Genomic DNA, 18,188 nt, shown 5'->3' on the forward strand with positions numbered 1-18,188 from the left:
ACCGTTGGCATGGTTTTGCACCAGCATGTTGCACCAGTCACTTGTCCATCTGCTCACCCCAAATTTTGGTCTCATTTAAATATTATAGTCATAGCAGAAAAAACCTTGGATTTTTCTATAGTTCGGAGCACGTTGCGTGATGTATAAAGATGTAGATGAAAAAACAACCATGTTACCTTTTGTACCTTCTGGTACCTGATTACCTAAATATGCAACTCTATATAATGTGGAGGGAATTTTTTAATTTGTTTAGTTGCCAACTACTCTGTAGCCATGGTATATACTTGTAACCACATTCAAGTTACCCATAGCAGAAATAATTATTTACTTTCTAATTTACTGAGATACAATAGGAGTGCAGAAAAGTTGTTTTATCCTTCATTTAAATGTAGCAAAACAAATCAAGAATTACCATACAAAGAAAATAGTTGGAAAACAATATGTTCTTGTATATATGTACAGCACGTGATTGGCATAGATAAAATTTCTAAGAACAACAACAACACACAATGTTTAGCAGTGGCTTACGTATATAGGAACACAGATATAAATTATAAATAATAAATTAAAAGCACAAGCTTGCAAGAAGGGGATGCTGTGCACTAGGCAGACAAAAAAATCACAAAACCATCAAGCTTGTAATATAGAATGACAAAACATCATTAAAATATCACTTGTACTGCCCACGTATATTGCATTTATCACACATGTACCACCTGAAAATTGCATAAAATAAGACAAATAATTTAGAAGCATACTCCTAAAATTACCACCAGATCTACACAAAATAATGTATATAACAAATGATTACAACAAGAAAGGAATTACCAAAATATTACAAATAATGTTATTATACCACATGTATATTAACATAATTACAAAAGAATTCTGGGATATCTCCCGTACAATAAAAAGAAGCCTCAAAGTCACATTTATACGTTTTCTGTTCTAAGAAACCAACATAAGATTTAAATTAAACTACTAATAACTGAATGCATGTTTCAGTATAAGTACCACTATAATTTACCTAGATGTTTTTTCCGTTAAAATTCTTGCTGCTAACTTGTGAATCTGTAGTACTCAAATAAACAGTTCATGTTGAAGTTTGTTCCAAAATAACATTTAACACTCACCTAGATTTTGCACCCCTCAAAAAATTGCTTAGTTTGTGGGGATGCATAAGTGATCAAGGCATATTCACAGATATAGAGCGAGCAATCAAAAGATCCAAGATCTAGGTGTATAACATGCGTACTTATTAAAAAAAAAAGAGCAAGGTCACAATACACGTATTATAGGTTATAAACTGAAAAACAAAACACATAAGATCTTGCATGTGAAACTATCATCCTGTACCCAGTTTCAATAAAACTATCAACCAAATCTGGACGAGTAGTTGTATAATCCATTTAGACAGCAGCGCATACATGCTGAGAAGCAACCAATCAGCGCATACTGCCGGATCTGGCTGTACCAACCAGTAGTTTTTAGATGGATTAGTAATGCAATGAATTAAATACAACAATCTGAGTGTATATATACCGAATAGTATTTTTGTCATGTATAGTAGCTCTAGGTTGAGCAAACAAATAAATTTTGAATCGCATTTCTAATAGCAAAAATCTTTTCCTAATGATTTTCGAAAGTTCAGCGAATGAACATGCACAAAACCTACACAACTGGCATAGTTAGCTTCTTCACTGTATACACCTTTTTGCAGTCGCACGGACCGGGGAGAGAGATCGATGCTTGGCAGACTCCATCAGCAAGTTTTCTCCGCTCTCGACCGGGAAAGGAACCCACAGATGCAAGGTGAGCCGATCATGTAAATACAAAAGATCCAATGAGATCAGCCACAAGAACACAAGATCTAGTGGGGAAGGAAGCTCAAAACTGAGAATCTGACGATCATGTACTTAGTTAGTGTACTTAATTAGTTACTGCTGCTAAACAACACATGCATGCATGAAACAAAGATGCTACAAGCTCACATACGCATGAATTGTCTGAGGACAAACTAGAGCTCAAATTACTTTGCAATGAATACATTCGAAAGTAACATTTCTCAGATAAGGATTCGATTCCGCACTGCATTATTCTGTTGGCATGGGGTGCATGAGGAGGGAGGACTCACCCGTATTCATGCTCTGGCGGAGGTTGACGGAGCGTCTCGCGACTTCGAGCACCCAGGCATCGTGCCCGTCTCCCAAGAGCGGAGCGCGGGCGGCAGACAAGCAGCTGAGCGCAAAGGAGAAATTCGAGGCAGGGGAGGTGGTGACGGCGCTGCAGACAGTCGAGCGGGGAGATGGAGGCGGTGGCGAGACAGGTGCCGGCAGGGGTGGTAGCCGCGGTGCGGGAGGCGGCGTCGGCAAGGCTGGCCGCGAAGGTGGCCCTCGTCGTGCTGCTGGACGAGGGGAACAGGTAGAGCGCGGTGGAGGCCGGCGCCGCTTTGTCAGGATGAGATCCGTCGCCATCTGGTACGGATCTGGGCTCCCGTGTGTGCCCGGCGTCCTCCTGGCCGAGCGAATCAAGCACGGCCCGATCTCCCTCGCCCTCGACGTGAAGCTATCTTGAGCCTGCCTTTACCGCCGCCGTTGTTGATGCAGCTGGGGTCGTAGCACGCGGATCCGTTGGTGGCGGAGACCTCTGATACCGTCTCGCCCGGCGCCGCGCTGACCGAGCTACGACCCGCGAACACGATCGACGGCCATTGTTGCCGCTGCCGGTGTCCAGGTTCAGCGTCGCCCAGGCTGCCGGTGTACACCTGCAGCTTCCCGTCGCCGGTTTACTGTCGTTGTCGCCGCCAAATGACCAACGCGGACCGCCACAGTTCAAACGTCAACGCCTCGCGAGGTGCCAACGACGACGCCAGATCTCTCGGCTTGCCGACGAGGTATCTCGATGTCGCCGCCCACATCGGATGGTAGGAGCGCCTCGCCTCCTTCCCGACACCGCCAGATCTGGCGGTGGCGGCTGAACCACCGCTTCGGTACTGCCTGCCCACATATGGTATGGTGAATTGGTGATGCAAACCTCCACACTGCTGGAACTGGTCCAACTGCCAACCCCGTGCGGCGCATATTCAGAAAGCGGCAATATTGCTAACTAGTCCCTCCGTATCAAAATAATTGTCCCGTTGACTTTTTTCTACAACTTTGACCATTTGTCTTATTCAAAAATTATGTAAGTATCATCTACTTTGTTTGTGACATGCTTTACTATTATAGGTGTTTTAAACATGACTTATCTCTTTATACGTTTACAATAAATTTTTGAATAAGATGAATAGTCAAAGTTGTAAGAAAAAGTCAACGTCGACAAATATTTCGATATGGAGGGTAGTAGTTGCAATAAACTTCCTTATAACATTTTCTGAAACTGTTCTTTGATGATACAAAATCTGACAATTTAGCACACCTTTGCAGTCCAAACGCCACTTAAATGCTCCTTACCACTAGAATTGAAAATACAGCTAAAACTCTAGCTAAGACACAAAATTGGACAGAGTGTATATATATAAGTGCTAGTATATATTCATAAAGTAGAAAATCATGTTAGTAATGTAACTGATAAAAAACAACTTAATCTTACTTGAAGTAAATCAGTATTGCACGAGTACAGAGTTCCTGACCTCTGACCTCTGTCCTAAGCAAGTGAAGTTAAGGTGCGTTTGGTAGGTTGTATCATTTGATTCATGTATAAAATGGTTCAAAATATTAATAATTTTTTTATTTGGTTGGGTGAATTTTTATTTGGTTGGATGAATTGTACCAACTCATTCAGAATGAAATTATCTCACTTAATATATTATGCTACTAATAGGATTAAACTATATGGTACAAGTAAATTGATTGAATCCTACCGTCCAAATCATCCATACATACAAGCAAACACACCCTTAATTTCATCATATGTCGAGGCACAGCACCGTACCTGACCTCTGTCCTGAGAAAGTGAACCACTTAATTTCTTCATTCATCTATCGAAACAGGGTAACATCATGCTGACTGGTCCGTCAGTGGCCATCTCAGCATACGGTCCGTCCAGTCGTCTTCAACCTCGACCTCCACGACGACAGCCGCGGTCGCGGATCCTCCTCGTCACGAGGAGAAGCCGCCGCCGACGTGATCTATGCTGCCCTGAGTAACGGCGTCGAAGTGCTTGCCAGGTCGTCGGAGGCGGAGACGACGGACACCACCTGCGATCGACGGACATCATACGCAACGTCTTATCAGCATAAAAGTAGACTTTTGATATATTCCATAAAAATCAAGCATTTGAGAACGAGTAAATCTGTAATTGATTTGCATATATCGTCGGTTTCAAACATGATGAGTCTTATTACACATTACACATATGACTTCCGACAAACAAGTTTACTTATAACAAGTAACGGGAATAAAAAAAGTGAAAATAAAAAGTTTGACTCCACCATATAGTAGGCTGGCTGAGAAGAAGGTAAACATGCATCATGCAAGTCACTCCTTGAGTGGGAAGGAAGGGCGGATGGCGATGCCGCACAGTCCCTCCGGCTTGCCGGCGATGTTCCTCTTCATCTTGATGAAGCCGTTTTCTCCCCACTTAGCCCCCCACGAGTTCTTGACGATCCAATACTCGTCCCCGCCCTGCTGGTCGTACCCGACGACGGTGACGGCGTGGTTGAGACTGATCCCGCAGGGCCCGTTGTAGACGCCCTTCTTGTAGTGCTGGAAGTTGGTGCCGCCGGCCTCGATGGACACGGCGACGGGCTGCATCGCCACCGCGTTCTGCAGCGACACCTCGCTCTTGGGGGCCACGCGCCCGCAGCTGGAGATGGTGGCGGCCGGTAGCTTGGAGCGGTCGCAGGTGCCCTCCTGGGCCTCGTAGGGGTAGTCCGCCTCCGTGGCGATGCCGCCGTTGGAGGTGATCCACTCCATGGCGCGGAAGTGGATGCCGCCCTTGCAGCCACTGTCCAGCTTGTCGCAGTCCACGAGCTGCTGCACCGACAGGGACAGCAGCTTCCCCGTCCGGATCTTGGTGATCCCTTCCACTGCGGCCACCGTCGCGAAGGCCCAGCACGACAAACACGAGCCCTGGTTCTTTACCGGCGTCACGGCGCCTTCCTCGCGCCAGTCCACGCTCGCCGGCGCGGCGGAAAAGTTCGTGTACGCCGCCGCGTGCCCGGTGGCATCGACCGACCCGGCGCGCGTCGTGATCAGCGCCGTGTCCTCCTCGTATTCTTCAGCCAGCAGCTGCGTCTGCGGGGGCACCGTGTACAGGGCCATGAACTCGTCGTTGGTGAGGTCTGTGTACTCCGTCTCGCCGAGCTCGTACGTGAGGCCGGCCGCCTCGGCGACGGCGTTGGTGCTCTCGATGTAGCGCATGTTGCCGGCGTAGACCTGGAAGCGGTGGCGCTCCTCCTCGGCGGTTGCGTACGACTTGCCGTACTCCGCCTTCCACTGCTGGAACCTTGCCAGCATCAGACCATCATCGTTGTCGTCGTCGGCGAGGCTGTTGGCCGTTGCTGACAATAAGCAGCCGTTGAGGGAGACGGCCACGAGGAGGAGTACGCATGGCAGCAGGAAGCGTTTGGCGGAGGCCGCCGCCATGGATGAGCTAGCTCGACGCGTGGATCGGAGAATGTAGATGTTTCAATGAGCCAGGAGGGCTAGGGCGTGTTGATCGAAATGGATGGATGAATGGATGCTTAAATAGATGTTGCTCCAATACGGTGGTTCTTATCTACGGAAAATTCCAAAAGCCACCCTGAACTTTGCCCCAAACTTCGAATCACGCCCCTCAACTAATAAACCAGCTTGTTCATACTCTAAGGTCCTGTTTAGATATTTAGTTTAGAAAAACTCTACAGTTTGTAATATGCTTTGGTTTAGGAAAACTACTTTAGTGTTAGAAAAATTCTACAGCAGGAAATATTTGAACGCAAGAAATCAAGTAGTTTTAAACTTGGATTGCTAAAAACTTTGGTGCTTTTGGAGTTTTTAAAAGGAAAAAGGTCCATTGTCCTACCCTCGCATATCCACTTTGTTCGCCTAGCCCATTCAACAAAATTTAGCCTTGATTTGTGGTCCTAAAATTATTTTTAGTTAGTCCTCTAATGAAATTTATCTTTTTGTTATTCACGCACAAGTTATGTTTTAAATTCAATTTTTATGAGTGGATAGGTAATATGATGCCTTATGTTAGAAAATTACATTCATGATTATCATCATAGGTTATGAATATTTAATACGAAATTGACATTAGGGATCCAACACTACATGAAAAGTAATTGTGAGAAGATGGTTAAATTAAAAATCCAAACTGAGATGATATTTGAACTGCATATCAGTACTACCATAAAATAGCTAAAAATATAGCATGGTTGTGGAGAAGTTAAAAATAGCTAAGATAATTTTTTTGAACCATATAAATATAAATATGAAAATTTAGTGCATCGCTGTCTTCCATGTCTTCATCATCAGCACCTGGTTGTGGATAAGTTGGAAATGTAAAAAAGGGACAAAATCTAAGTTTAATGTGAGCCACTACTGTCCAAAGTGGAAGAAAGCCTTCTTCTCCTTGTCTTCAACTTGAAAAGCATAGGATGACCACGGAGCTCCAGCGCTGAGAGGAAGCATCAGCGGGCGAAGTAAAATGAGACTAGAAAATTGATTGGCGATATATGTGTGTAGGAAATTTTCTGGATCCTCCAACCATTTGTTAGCCACATTGCAGCTGTGCAGAGAAGATCCCTTCTCCTGGTTGGTTCTTAGAGTCTGATTGGTTGGCTTCCAAAATCTGCCTAGCCAAAACTAGGGCAAGCCTATAAAATTTTTGGCACTCGTTTGGTTGGCACCCAATCAAGTGCTATTCTAAAAGTCCTACCCAGGTTTTGGTAGAAATTTTTTGTCATGCTAATATTTTGGCTCTTACCTTCGGTGGATCTGCATGGCGCGTTGTTGTTGACGCTTGTTATTGACACACTTTTAGTATCATTTAAGTGGTGTTTTCATACATATTCTTGTACTAACCTGCTATTTGGCACCTAAAATGACCCCATTTTCGCATATGCAGTGTATTTTGGAGGACATTCTCTTTTTGCAGAAATCATACCTAAAAGCATATTTTTGGATAAAGCCTTGAACAAGCAACGAACCTGTCAAAAACGAAGGCCAGCGGGCTCAGAAAGAGCCCAGGCTGATCGGCCTGGTGAAGCCCAAGCCGAGCAGCTAGGGGTCTTCTAGCCCCCTCCTACACTCATTTTTGGCAAGCACTCCTCCAAGATTACTTAAGGGCTAAGATTGTGAAGATATGATAAGTATCACTTTGGGATCAAAGAGGAATCAAAGAAGATCAAGCGGAGATTTGGAAAGTTATCAAAGATCAATGTCATCCCAAAACTATCTATGTGCCAGGCCCACATGCACACAAAAATTAGCTTCCAAAATATCAGACGAGACTTGGCGACGAAATTGGACGCGAGGGGATAAAAGGAAGGGCCAAACCAATCGGCCTGGGCCCCAGGCCGATCGGCCCAGGGCTTTCCTTGCTCCCCTCGCCTTCCTATTTTAGTCATGCATCTTCCAGACTATAAGTATGCCCAGAATTCATCAACACATATGTGACATCTGGCCCAAAATTTGGATGGTCCAGTAGTGGCCCATGAGCGCAGGTGCGCATATTTAGTACCACATTGCTACTTGAGCAAGGATGGAGCCAACTTATAAGCCTTTGTTAACCAGCCATAGCACCTTAAGGTTAATCCTTTTACACGAAACGAGAATGAAAGTGTAAGTAGGGTACTACGTGTACGCGTGCCCACCCCTCGGAAGGTTTTGAGAGAGGCTGGCCTGAACATGGGACCAACATCTTCATTTCTTTGCTTTGACGCATGTGCAAAGTTCAATTGTTTTTTTAATTATTTCTACTCTGGTTTGTTTCTGAATGTGACTGCAAAAGCATTTCTGGAGCTACTATTTGGAGAATTCGGTGAGAGATATAGCGTAATTATGTTTTATGAATGGCCACACACATGCATCAATATCTAGCAGAACTTTCTTCAACTTTCTATAGCTTCCAGAATATTATTATTTAATGGTTTGCACGCATTAGTTATCCATTCTGGTGATGTTTCTGGATAATGGTTATATGAATATGTTTGATTTTTTTTTTGTAAGAAGGTAATGTACAATAAACAATATGTCTATTAGTTATCCATTCTGGGAAAGAGAGGGGAGATTATTAAGAGGGAGGAAGAAAGGGAGAGTGAGAGAATAGAAAGGGAACAGGGAGAGGGAGCGTAAATGAATCTATGTATACATTGGAGGGTCAGGAGGATCAAACTAAAGAACCTGGCACTTAAAATGACACCTATGCCTATCTTTTAGATGGGGCCATTAAAGTTTATTTTTTTAATAACAACCCCGTATGTTATTTAGGGTTTGAGATTCTCTTAAGGCTAATTTCAATGGAGGATTTATATTAATGGGACGGTTTCCAACATTATCACATCATCTAAACTGATTTTTTGTTGATGAATGAAACCATACATCCAATGTAGAGTTTCATATCATGGTTTCGTAGGCCAGTTATAGACTTTGATTGAGATGCATTTGATTGAATAAAATCAGTTGAAATAAAACTCTGATGTAGTTTCGACGTGTGTCATTCATAATCTTAGAAACAGTATATACATATTTTCATGCTCGTGCATGAAAGATATTCTTTATCCCCAGTCTCAATGGAAGTTTCATAGAAGTTTTAAGATATTAAATTTTATACCATATCATCAATTTTGCTGATTTAGCAACATCATCCATTCTTAGCAAGCTAGTTATGAAGAGAGAGGAGGGAGAAGTTTTATCAAATGAGAGGAGTTTCTTCCGATGAAACCTGACAGGCACAATAATTACTTCTCAATCTTCGTAAATGCAGTAACGTGGAACTTATGAATTGGCCGCTGGTCACTCACTGTAGCCAAGACTTGGCCTTGGACAGCACGAGCAGGTCGCCTTATCTACTCTCATGGGCCCCAAGCCTGGACGACTTGACTTGGGGCGACGACTGACCGGAGGCTACTTAGGGTCTCTTTAGTTCCCACCTGCTAAAGTTTAGTACCTGTCACATCAAATATTTAATACTAATTAGAAGTATTAAGCATAAGCTAATTACAAAATTAATTGCATGGATAGAATCTAATTCACGAGACGAATCTATTAAGCTTAACTAGTCCATGATTTGATAATGTGGTGCTACAGTAACTATTTGCTAATGATGGATTAATTAGCCTTAATAGATTCGTCTCGCGAATTAGCCTAGGGATTCTGCAATTAGTTTTATAATTAACTCATGTTTAGTCCTTCTAATTAGCATTCAAACATTCGATGTGACACTACTAAAGTTTAGCACGTGGTATCCAAACACCCCCTTAATAACCCGATCCACCCGGCGCGTTACGCCAAAACTATCATGAGATCAGGAATCCCCGGCTCCACATGCCATGCACGGCTTCGGGTGTGCCGGGGCCACGCGGGTGCACCGGCACCAGTACGTACGCGGAACACCACTGCAACAGCAATATAAGGGCAGTCCCAATGGTGTATTAATGATGGTTTCTATCCTCGTTAAATGACTTGCCACATAGGTAAAATGTTGACATGGCAACGTAGTTAATGAAGAAAGAGAGCAAAAATTCTAGAAATGGTTTCCTCATGAAGAAATCAGGTCTTCTCTTCACCCAATGCACCAAGAAACCATAAAATCGCCATTGGGAAGAAACCACCAGTTTCTAAGGGGCTCGTGCCACACTCCCATTGGAGGAAGAAGATAGAGTTGGGAGAGAGAGAGAAAATAATTATTACTCAAAGACACCTCTGTGGAAGATAGTTCCTATAAATAATTTCTTGTGCTATGGAAACCGCGTCGATCAGTTTCTTTCATTGGGACTGCCCTAATGGACACGTTTCTCTGCATTTTCGCTGTTTCTTTCTGCCCATTCGAAGAGGGGTTTCGGCCGGGCTACCTATCGATTTTGCACGTGTTGAGGCACACACAACAGTGTGAGTGGCAAAGGGATCGACGACCCAACGACGGTTCGGATTGCACATCTAGCTAGCGAGGGACACCAGCTATGCGGCACACTGTGCTGCTATAACAATGTGGCCCGTCGTGACGGTTGGCAAATGCAATTAGCTACCAGAGACAGCTGCCAAATTAAGATGACAATGATGGATGTCTACCGATTACTATACCTAGAATAAATTGAGCATGCTTGTTATTAGTCGACATGCACATGATATGATGAGACAAGCGTGTTTCTCGTTGGGCTCACAACTCACAAGCTACCAGGGACGTGCCAGCTAGTTTGGCACGTAGGTAAGGACGACGGGTGGAAAATGAGGTACACGCATACCAAGCCAAAATATGCTCAGTTAGCAAAAAAGATATACCAAGGTGAAGTATGCTCAGTTTGTATTATAAAAGAGACTAATAGGCATACAACATTATTTTCGTATTCCCAATTTACATATATACTCATATAAGTTTGCCCTAGGTTATCTCCTAGTGAAAATTTGGGGGTTATCATCATGTGCTGCGCTTTTTCTTTTTCTGGTCAACACACCGAACTACGCTAGCTCATGTGTAGTGAAAATCACCTCGCGGGGCTCCTGCCTCGAAATCGGTCAGACGGTTCGAGCGGTCCGACTGATCGATACAGGGACACCACGAAAATCTAAGATCACCGTCCTGGGAGGAATCCCGTTAGGGATGGTGCGTGAGTTGCTCTGATATGAGCAGACCCTTAGACCTTTATCAATCGCCATTGAGACGAAGCAAAAAAAACAAAAAGGCTATGAACCGCTTGGCAAACTCCTTTCCCATCATGAGTTGGTACAGCCTCAGGTCCATGAACCGCTTGATGATTCAGCATTGAATTTTTTCGGGCCGTTCGTAGGTAGATCCTGGGCATGGGTTTATGACACTGCCCACCAACATAAAGTTTCTTGGAGAAATGTCAAGACACTACTAGAGTGGTAAATTAACAGTATACGATATTGTGCTCGGAAGTGCTCGCCTGATTGATTGCTCAAGAGGTTTGTGGATAACCCCCTCATTGTCACTGAAAATACCATGATGCAAATTAATTGTAGAAAAATATTCAACCAAATCGAGTTGTAAATTCTATTCTCAAGGTAAAAGTGAAGTATCAACAACTATTTAATTACTTGCACGACGTTATCAAGACTTCTCATTTCCTCGCAGCTTCTGTGTTGGTACTCTATAATGACATGATTAACTACCCATTTCAATGGCTTTACTGGTTTAATCCTTACACTAACACACTTAGGGGGTGTTTGATCCCCGGGCTAAATTTTAGCTCCTATCACATCGAATGTTTGGGGCTAAATTTTAGCTCCTGTCACATTGAATGTTTGGACACTAATTAGGAGTATTAAACATAGACTAATTACAAAACCAATTTCACAACCCCTAGGCTAAATCGCGAGACGAATCTAATGATGAATTAATTAGGCTTAATAGATTCGTCTCGCGATTTAGCCTCTGCAATTAGTTTTGTAATTAGCTCCTATTTAATTCTAATTAACATCCGAATATCCGTGACACGAACTTCCAGGATCCAAACACCCCTAATTGGAGCATGAATTTACATGGCTTCTGCCGTTTCAGATTCATGCATACAGCCTCAGCCGTTGGATGCCGCAACATCTTCTCCACCCTAGCACGCCGCCAGCTCGATCGCAACACCACTACGGCCTTCCGCTCGCTCGCTACTGCTGCTCGCCCAAGCAGCTGCTGCCCGCCTGCTCCGTTCCTGTTGCGTTGCTCGTCTGTGCCGCCCTCATCGTGCCACCGCTCATGCAACAGGCCTGTAACACCTGTGCTGCTCCCGCGTGTTGCATTTTATGACGATATTATAGAAGCACCTTGCCCATTCATACCCAATGCCTTATTACTTTTTCGTCTAAGACTAAGGGCACGTACACAGATGGCCCTTATCTTTTTTTGCCACATCAGCTGAGGAGGTCTACGTGTACAATTAAACGAAGAAAGAGGGGCTTGCCGTCGCCTCGTTCGTCTACGGCTCCGACGCGAGGCGACGGCTCCGAAGCGCGCTGCAGGACCAGCTTCCGGTCGTTGACGGCGAGCGCGGATCGGATGCGCGCGCGCGATTTTTGGCTTCCCGCTGCCGCGCGCAAGTCGTCCCGCCACCCAAGGATTCGCGCGTTCCTCAGCCCACCGCCGTCCGCCAGCAAAATCTCCCTCCGGCCACCCGGATCCTCCTGCAAAATCTCCCAGCGGCGCCCCGGATCCCCGATGCCTCCACCGGGGGAGCTGCGGCGGCGCTGATGCGGAACTCTACGCCGACACCGCCGACGCCGCCCCCACCAAGGCACCAGCTCCCGGTCCTCCGATCCCGGGGCTCCCGAAGCCATGGAGGGGGAGGAGGGCCCCGGCGCGGACATGGAGGCGCTCGTCCGCCGCCTGAGGCTCCACCGCGCGGCCCCCTCCCCGTACGAACGTCTACGCCTTCCTCGCCTTCACGCTCCCCGCGTCCTCTGAAGCCTACGCTCGCCTCACCGCCCTGGTGCCCAAGGTAAAAGAACCGATTTTTTCCCCTGCTCCTGCTATCTGTCGTCTCTAGCATCACTGCTGCGTAAACTAGACCAAACTGGACTTTGGAGCTCACGAGTAGCGCTGCAATTGCCGTCATGAAACGAGTTGATGTAGCTGCTAAGATATTGCTCCGCCACAATTTTGCAAGATATTTTCTTCATGCTATTAGTTTTTCTCCTGAACAAGCTAATTATGTTGGACTAGTAGGTTCTTAGACTCGCTGTTGCTAAGCAGAATGTATCTGTTACAAATCATTTGGATTTCTCTCATCTTGTGCTTCGAACTTCAAAAGTGCCATGTTCTCAGTATCTTGTGCTTGCAATTATGTTCATTGTATACCAATACCTAGATGCTCACACTTAGTTTAGGACGAGTTAAAAATCATTCATGGAATATTAGAATTGCATCTTCAGGGCTTAGTTTTCGTGCTCTGTGTGACTATATTGCCTTGGCACCAATAAATTTGGACAATACTATGATGAATTGCTTACATTGGTAGATTCTTAACTGGTCTGATTTTTCTGTATGTGCATAACTGAAGAAGCTCTTCATACCCTGTAATAGATTCTGCTGTGTCTGCTGCTTGTTTTATAGTTTATAGTTAGAGCCTGCTCCGTTTTATATGATAATAGAGTAAAAGAAGAAAGAGACTGAGGTTTTTTTCTTTTGTCACATTCAAGACTCCTAATGTCCATATGTAATGTCCTTCAGGAAGATGATACTGAGATGGATGTTGATGCTGCGGCTTCGGCAACACAGATTTCAATCAAGCATGGTCTCCCTGAAATTGAAATATATTTTGCTTGTCCTGATTTTCCTTATTGATCAAAAGAAATATGCCGATACTTGTTCTACTTGGGTAAGATTGGGACAATTCAGTTGGAGTACACTGATGCTAAAGAAAGCCTCCTCCAAGCTGCTCGGAAGGCACCCACATCAGCTCGTGGTTTTCGTATTCAGTGCAACAAATGGGCTATCATTGTGAGGCTACTTCTTGGAGAGATTCCAGAGAGGACTGTTTTCATGCAGAAAGGAATGAAGAAAGCTTTGACACCTTATTTTGAGCTCACAAATGTAAGTAACTTGTCATTATTTGAACTCTATGTCACAAATAAGCGGAAAAACTCTAAACTTGTATTGTTGCCTCTAGGCTGTCAGGGTGGGGGACCTGGAACTGTTCAGGGCTGTCCCAGACAAATTTGCAAGCACATTCAGTGCAGACAGGATATGAATATGATAGATGACCACCTTTTCTCCATCTGGGATTTTTTCAGGGGAAGTTGCATTGCCAGGTGGAAAGGCTGAGGAGGGCGATGCTGATGATGCAGCAACACCATTCTCCACTCATTCTCAATTGCACATGTGTCTGTTTCAAACAAAAACTAAATGTCTTGGCCCTGGCAATTCTAATTTTATCTTCTTTTGATCAGCTGATAGGTTTAGATGTCATACTGATGAATTCTTTGTTGTATTGGACTATTATGAAGTCAGAAATTGAAATCATGCAGTTGATGTGGTAGAATCTTACTAGTTGTCATATGTTGTGCTGATATACTTTTGCAGGATGTCTACTAGCTAAATTATGACATCAATGAGCTGTGGCTTTAATTTAGTTCACAATATACTTTTACAGGGATAAAAATCCAACACCTCCTGCTGACCATGCTTTCTAAAATCGACTGAATATAGTCTGATTAGTTTCAAAAATATAGTAAATGTTTGAGCAAGTACAGGAGTTTGTAATATGTCATCTATGTTTGATATCAGTCCATTTCAATAAATGATTGCTCAAGTGTGGCCTGCTAGCTTGTGGAGTTGTGGTCTTCTGTCCTTTTCATTGTACAAATGCAAAGGAAGGCAAAGATGGATTTTAAGCATATTTGGACTATCTATTGATATAAATATATAATATATTTATGCTTCTCTAAAAGACTCATGCAACTTATTTAAATATACCATGCATTCTCCCATTCAAGCACCAAAATAGCTACAAAGATCAAATGTATACTTGATTACCAACTCTATGAATGGATTAAATAGCTTGCAGACAGCTAAATAGACGACTCAATGTACAAGTTGTCTTTTTAGTTGTCTGAGTGTGACATGGCATAGTTCACAGATAGCAGCTGTCTAAACTATGCAATGGAAGGGTATTAGAAGAGGATCTATAAAGCTATCTTGACTGCTTTGTGTGATCCGGATGATAAGGGTGGAGTACTTGCATAAGGATATCCTCTTCCACGATGCAAAGAAACTTCGTTACAAGAGGTGTTGGGTGCTTCCCCAACCTGGTGGAGAATGTTCCAAGATCATCGGAACTCAAAAGATGCTTTATCAACAAAGTTGATTTTTATTGTCAACATTGCCAAATCAACGATGATCACACAAGGGGGCATCCAATTCCTAACCCTCTCCTTCGTACTTTGCCATGTAACAATATGTCACTTCAATGATCATCACTTCTTGTTGATTATACTTAACAATAGCAAAATGACATCTAAGTTTATTGGCACTCAAGTCAAGGGCAAATTTTATTGTTAGATGTATAGTTAAGTGCTGCACTTGCTATAGCACTAGTTCTAATATATTAACATAAATTGTTAGTATATAAAAATCATTTTGAAACAAACATATCATGGGTCTAGATCTCATCGGATACAGTGGTGCAAATGGAATTGGAAACATGCACATGAGAAGAAAGTTATCATATTTTAAAAAAACGTAAACTATATTCAAAAATACGAAACTCCAATCTCCTCCCATGGCCCCCAGCAGGCCTTGCAGGTGTCACGGCGCGAGCGCGACTCCGTGCGAGCTAGCTCTTTACCAAGTTAGATCGTATAACCAGACCAACAAAAAGGAAAGATCAAAGGAAAAGAAAAAACATCTTAGACCAGCCCATCTCTAGAACCAGGGCCCAGAGCCCAAGAGAAAGAGAAGGCTCAAAAACTAGGTAGGACCAATGGGGAAGAAATCAAGCCCAGCGCGATGACGACAGGAAAACCGGGTGGCAGCGTGAGTTGGGCTAGATTTTTTTAATAAGTAGGCGCCCACGTGTCTGGACAAGGCCCAGCCCACGAGGGTTTTACTCTTCCGCCTTCTAAAGCCCAACCGGCCATCCCGCCGCCACGGCGACCTCGCACCACCGCCGCCATGTTCCCCTCCCGCGTCCGCCTCCTCCGCGGCGTCGAATCCACCAACCGCGGCGTACTCCCCCGCTGCTTGGCTCCCCACGCCTCCTCTCCCTGGCACGGCGGAGCCGCGCAGCGCCACTACCACCACCACCACCAGCTGCAGCAGGAGGACGAGTGGGATGAGTCCAAGGCGGTGAAGGTGACGGTGTGGTGGGACTTCCAGAGGTGCCGCCTCCCTTCCCGCGCCGACCCGCGCTGCCTCGTCCCGCGCCTCACGGCAGCGCTGCGGCGCGCCGGCATCCGCGGGCCCGTCAACGTCACCGCCTTCGGCGACGTCACGCTCATCCCGCGCGCCGAACGGGAGGCGCTCACCGACACCGGCGTCTCCCTGTCGCACGTCCCTTACAGTTGCGCCCTCTGCCCCCTCCCGCCACTGCGATTTCTCTGGTTGCAATTTCCGCGCCAGCCTCGAAATTTCATCAGAATGAGAAATGATTACTAATGTTCAAAAAAAAAGAAATGATTACTCCATTTGTTGCTTCTGATTGGTTAGATTATATGTAGTTATTAGATTATATGTAGTTTACAACATATGTGGTTCAAACAGTACTGGAATGTGTTTTCGTTCATGTCATACTGGATACAGTCTTGGAATCATGAGCATAGTGGTTCTAATCTATTGGTATCTACTGTAGTAGATATTGGCACAATTTATCGGTACAGAGGGGGATTGGTTCATATTAGTATTCATGCTACTCTTAAACCTGCTGTCAAAAATATGTAACCTTCTAGGAATGTGTATTGATCTTCAATTCTGCTTCTCTCAAAGGACGTGAATTATCAAATATTAGGACACCCTGTTTTTGTATGATGATTTCAGTTATACGGTGTTGCTATTCCATCTAATTGTGCTAACAATACATTTTTGTTTTCTAGGTGGGAAGGATAGTTTGCACCAATCATTCATGCCTGATCTTGTCTCTTGGATTGCTCAGAACCCTCCGCCAGCCCATTTCCTCCTTATATCAGGGGATGAAGACTTTGCAAAAGTTTTGCATCGTCTTCGGATGAGCAACTATAACGTATTGCTTTCTTCCCCAAATGATAGCTCCAAGATGATGCGCAGTGCAGCGACATTTATGTGGCCATGGGAGCCTCTAGTTAATGGGGTGGGTCTCGTACCCAAATATTTGAATCAACCACCTGATGGTTTATCTTCTTGGTATGGTCAGTACAGGGGATGTGGTGATGACCTTCTCCTGGAACCAAAGAAGCCCATGGCTTTGCAACGGAATACCAAGGAACCTAAAGTCCCCAAATCTGTTGTCATTGGAATTAAGCAAGTACTGCAATTTTACCCTGAAGGTGTCAGTGTTTCAAATCTTCAAGCTCAGCTTAAAAGGATCAATGTGTTTATTGATGAAGGATTCTTTGGCTTCAGAAGGTTCTCTGTCCTTCTCAAAGCCATGCCTGATGTTGTGAAATTTATAGATCCTCTACCAGGTGATACTGAGCCTGCTGTGGTTGAGGTTTTCAAGAGTTCAGTGGAGTCTTCTGAACAAAGTAGTTTCAGTAGAATGGATTCTGCTCAAAGTAGCATTGAGGAAAAACACCACAATGAAAGTGAAAGTGAGGAGCTGTCATCAGTGGATGACCAGCCTTCCTCATCCGAATTACCATCATGTACGGAAAAGAAAACTCTGGTAACTGAAGTGCTGTTGTCCCCATTAGAACAAGTATCTAGAGGCCACAAGAAAGCTGGACTAACTCAACGAGCAGAGAGACCTTCAAACCATGTGGAAGCTGATGTTACTCTGGCTGGGGATGTTCCATCACCACCATCTGATGCACCATCTATAGATCAAAGGAACGCTGCAGTTGTTGATCTGGTTAAGAAAACAGAACAACCAGTCAACCGTATGGAAGCTGATAAGGTGGATGCTTCTGGCACTCCTTCCTCGTCAGGGGCGCAAGGTAGTATTAGCAATAAAAGGGGACTATTTGAACGCATATCGTCTCTATGGAATGGCCAAAGTGCTTAGGTTTGGTGGCACCTCTTCGAAAGCATTCGATGATTTGCCTATTCATCAACGCATAAGTAGAATCTTGTACTCCCTCCGTTCCAAATTACAGGTCGTTCCAAATTCATAGGTCTAGACATACACCGTATCTAGGTGCATAGCAAAAAACTGTGTACACCAAACGACCCTACAATTTGGAACGGAGGGAGTAGAATAGTTATTCAGAGGTGTAGTGAACACAGGATGTTTCATCTGGATATGATTAGTATAAGGAACCACTGCGTATGTTGGAAGGATTGTATTCATTATTCAGTGTACGGTAAACCTTTGTTTCTTGAGCACAGAGCACAGATGCTAATGCACTGATATGCTTTTCCTTCGAACAGAAATTCCGTTGATGCCTGAAAATGAACGTGAT

At 44.3% G+C, this 18,188-nt stretch overlaps 2 protein-coding genes and 2 long non-coding RNA genes across 4 annotated transcripts; 2 read left to right on the forward strand and 2 right to left on the reverse strand.

Annotated features, from left to right (window-relative positions):
• Positions 1-531: 531 nt before the first annotated feature.
• Positions 532-4,192, reverse strand: LOC111258208. The gene is made up of 3 exons (XR_002678812.1): positions 3,934-4,192; positions 1,711-2,996; positions 532-716 (listed from the first exon to the last, which is right to left on the reverse strand). It is a non-coding gene; the product is annotated as an uncharacterized LOC111258208 (long non-coding RNA).
• Positions 4,193-4,276: 84 nt separating this feature from the next.
• On the reverse strand, positions 4,277-5,644 carry LOC101784272 (ervatamin-B). The gene has a single exon (XM_004978712.3). The coding sequence runs from the start codon at positions 5,586-5,588 to the stop codon at positions 4,479-4,481; it is 1,110 nt and encodes a 369-aa protein (XP_004978769.1). The 5' UTR covers positions 5,589-5,644; the 3' UTR covers positions 4,277-4,478.
• A 6,458-nt stretch (positions 5,645-12,102) lies between these two features.
• LOC101769448 lies at positions 12,103-13,905 on the forward strand. Its single transcript, XR_001164704.3, has 3 exons — positions 12,103-12,595; positions 13,327-13,689; positions 13,766-13,905. It is a non-coding gene; the product is annotated as an uncharacterized LOC101769448 (long non-coding RNA).
• Positions 13,906-15,750: 1,845 nt separating this feature from the next.
• On the forward strand, positions 15,751-18,111 carry LOC101785061. The gene is made up of 2 exons (XM_004978714.4): positions 15,751-16,156; positions 16,686-18,111. The coding sequence occupies exons 1-2, from the start codon at positions 15,769-15,771 to the stop codon at positions 17,789-17,791; spliced, it is 1,494 nt and encodes a 497-aa protein (XP_004978771.1). The 5' UTR covers positions 15,751-15,768; the 3' UTR covers positions 17,792-18,111.
• Positions 18,112-18,188: the final 77 nt, after the last annotated feature.

The sequence above is a fragment of the Setaria italica genome, chromosome VIII (assembly GCF_000263155.2).
Source record: "Setaria italica strain Yugu1 chromosome VIII, Setaria_italica_v2.0, whole genome shotgun sequence".
In the NCBI taxonomy this organism is placed as follows: Eukaryota; Viridiplantae; Streptophyta; class Magnoliopsida; order Poales; family Poaceae; genus Setaria; species Setaria italica.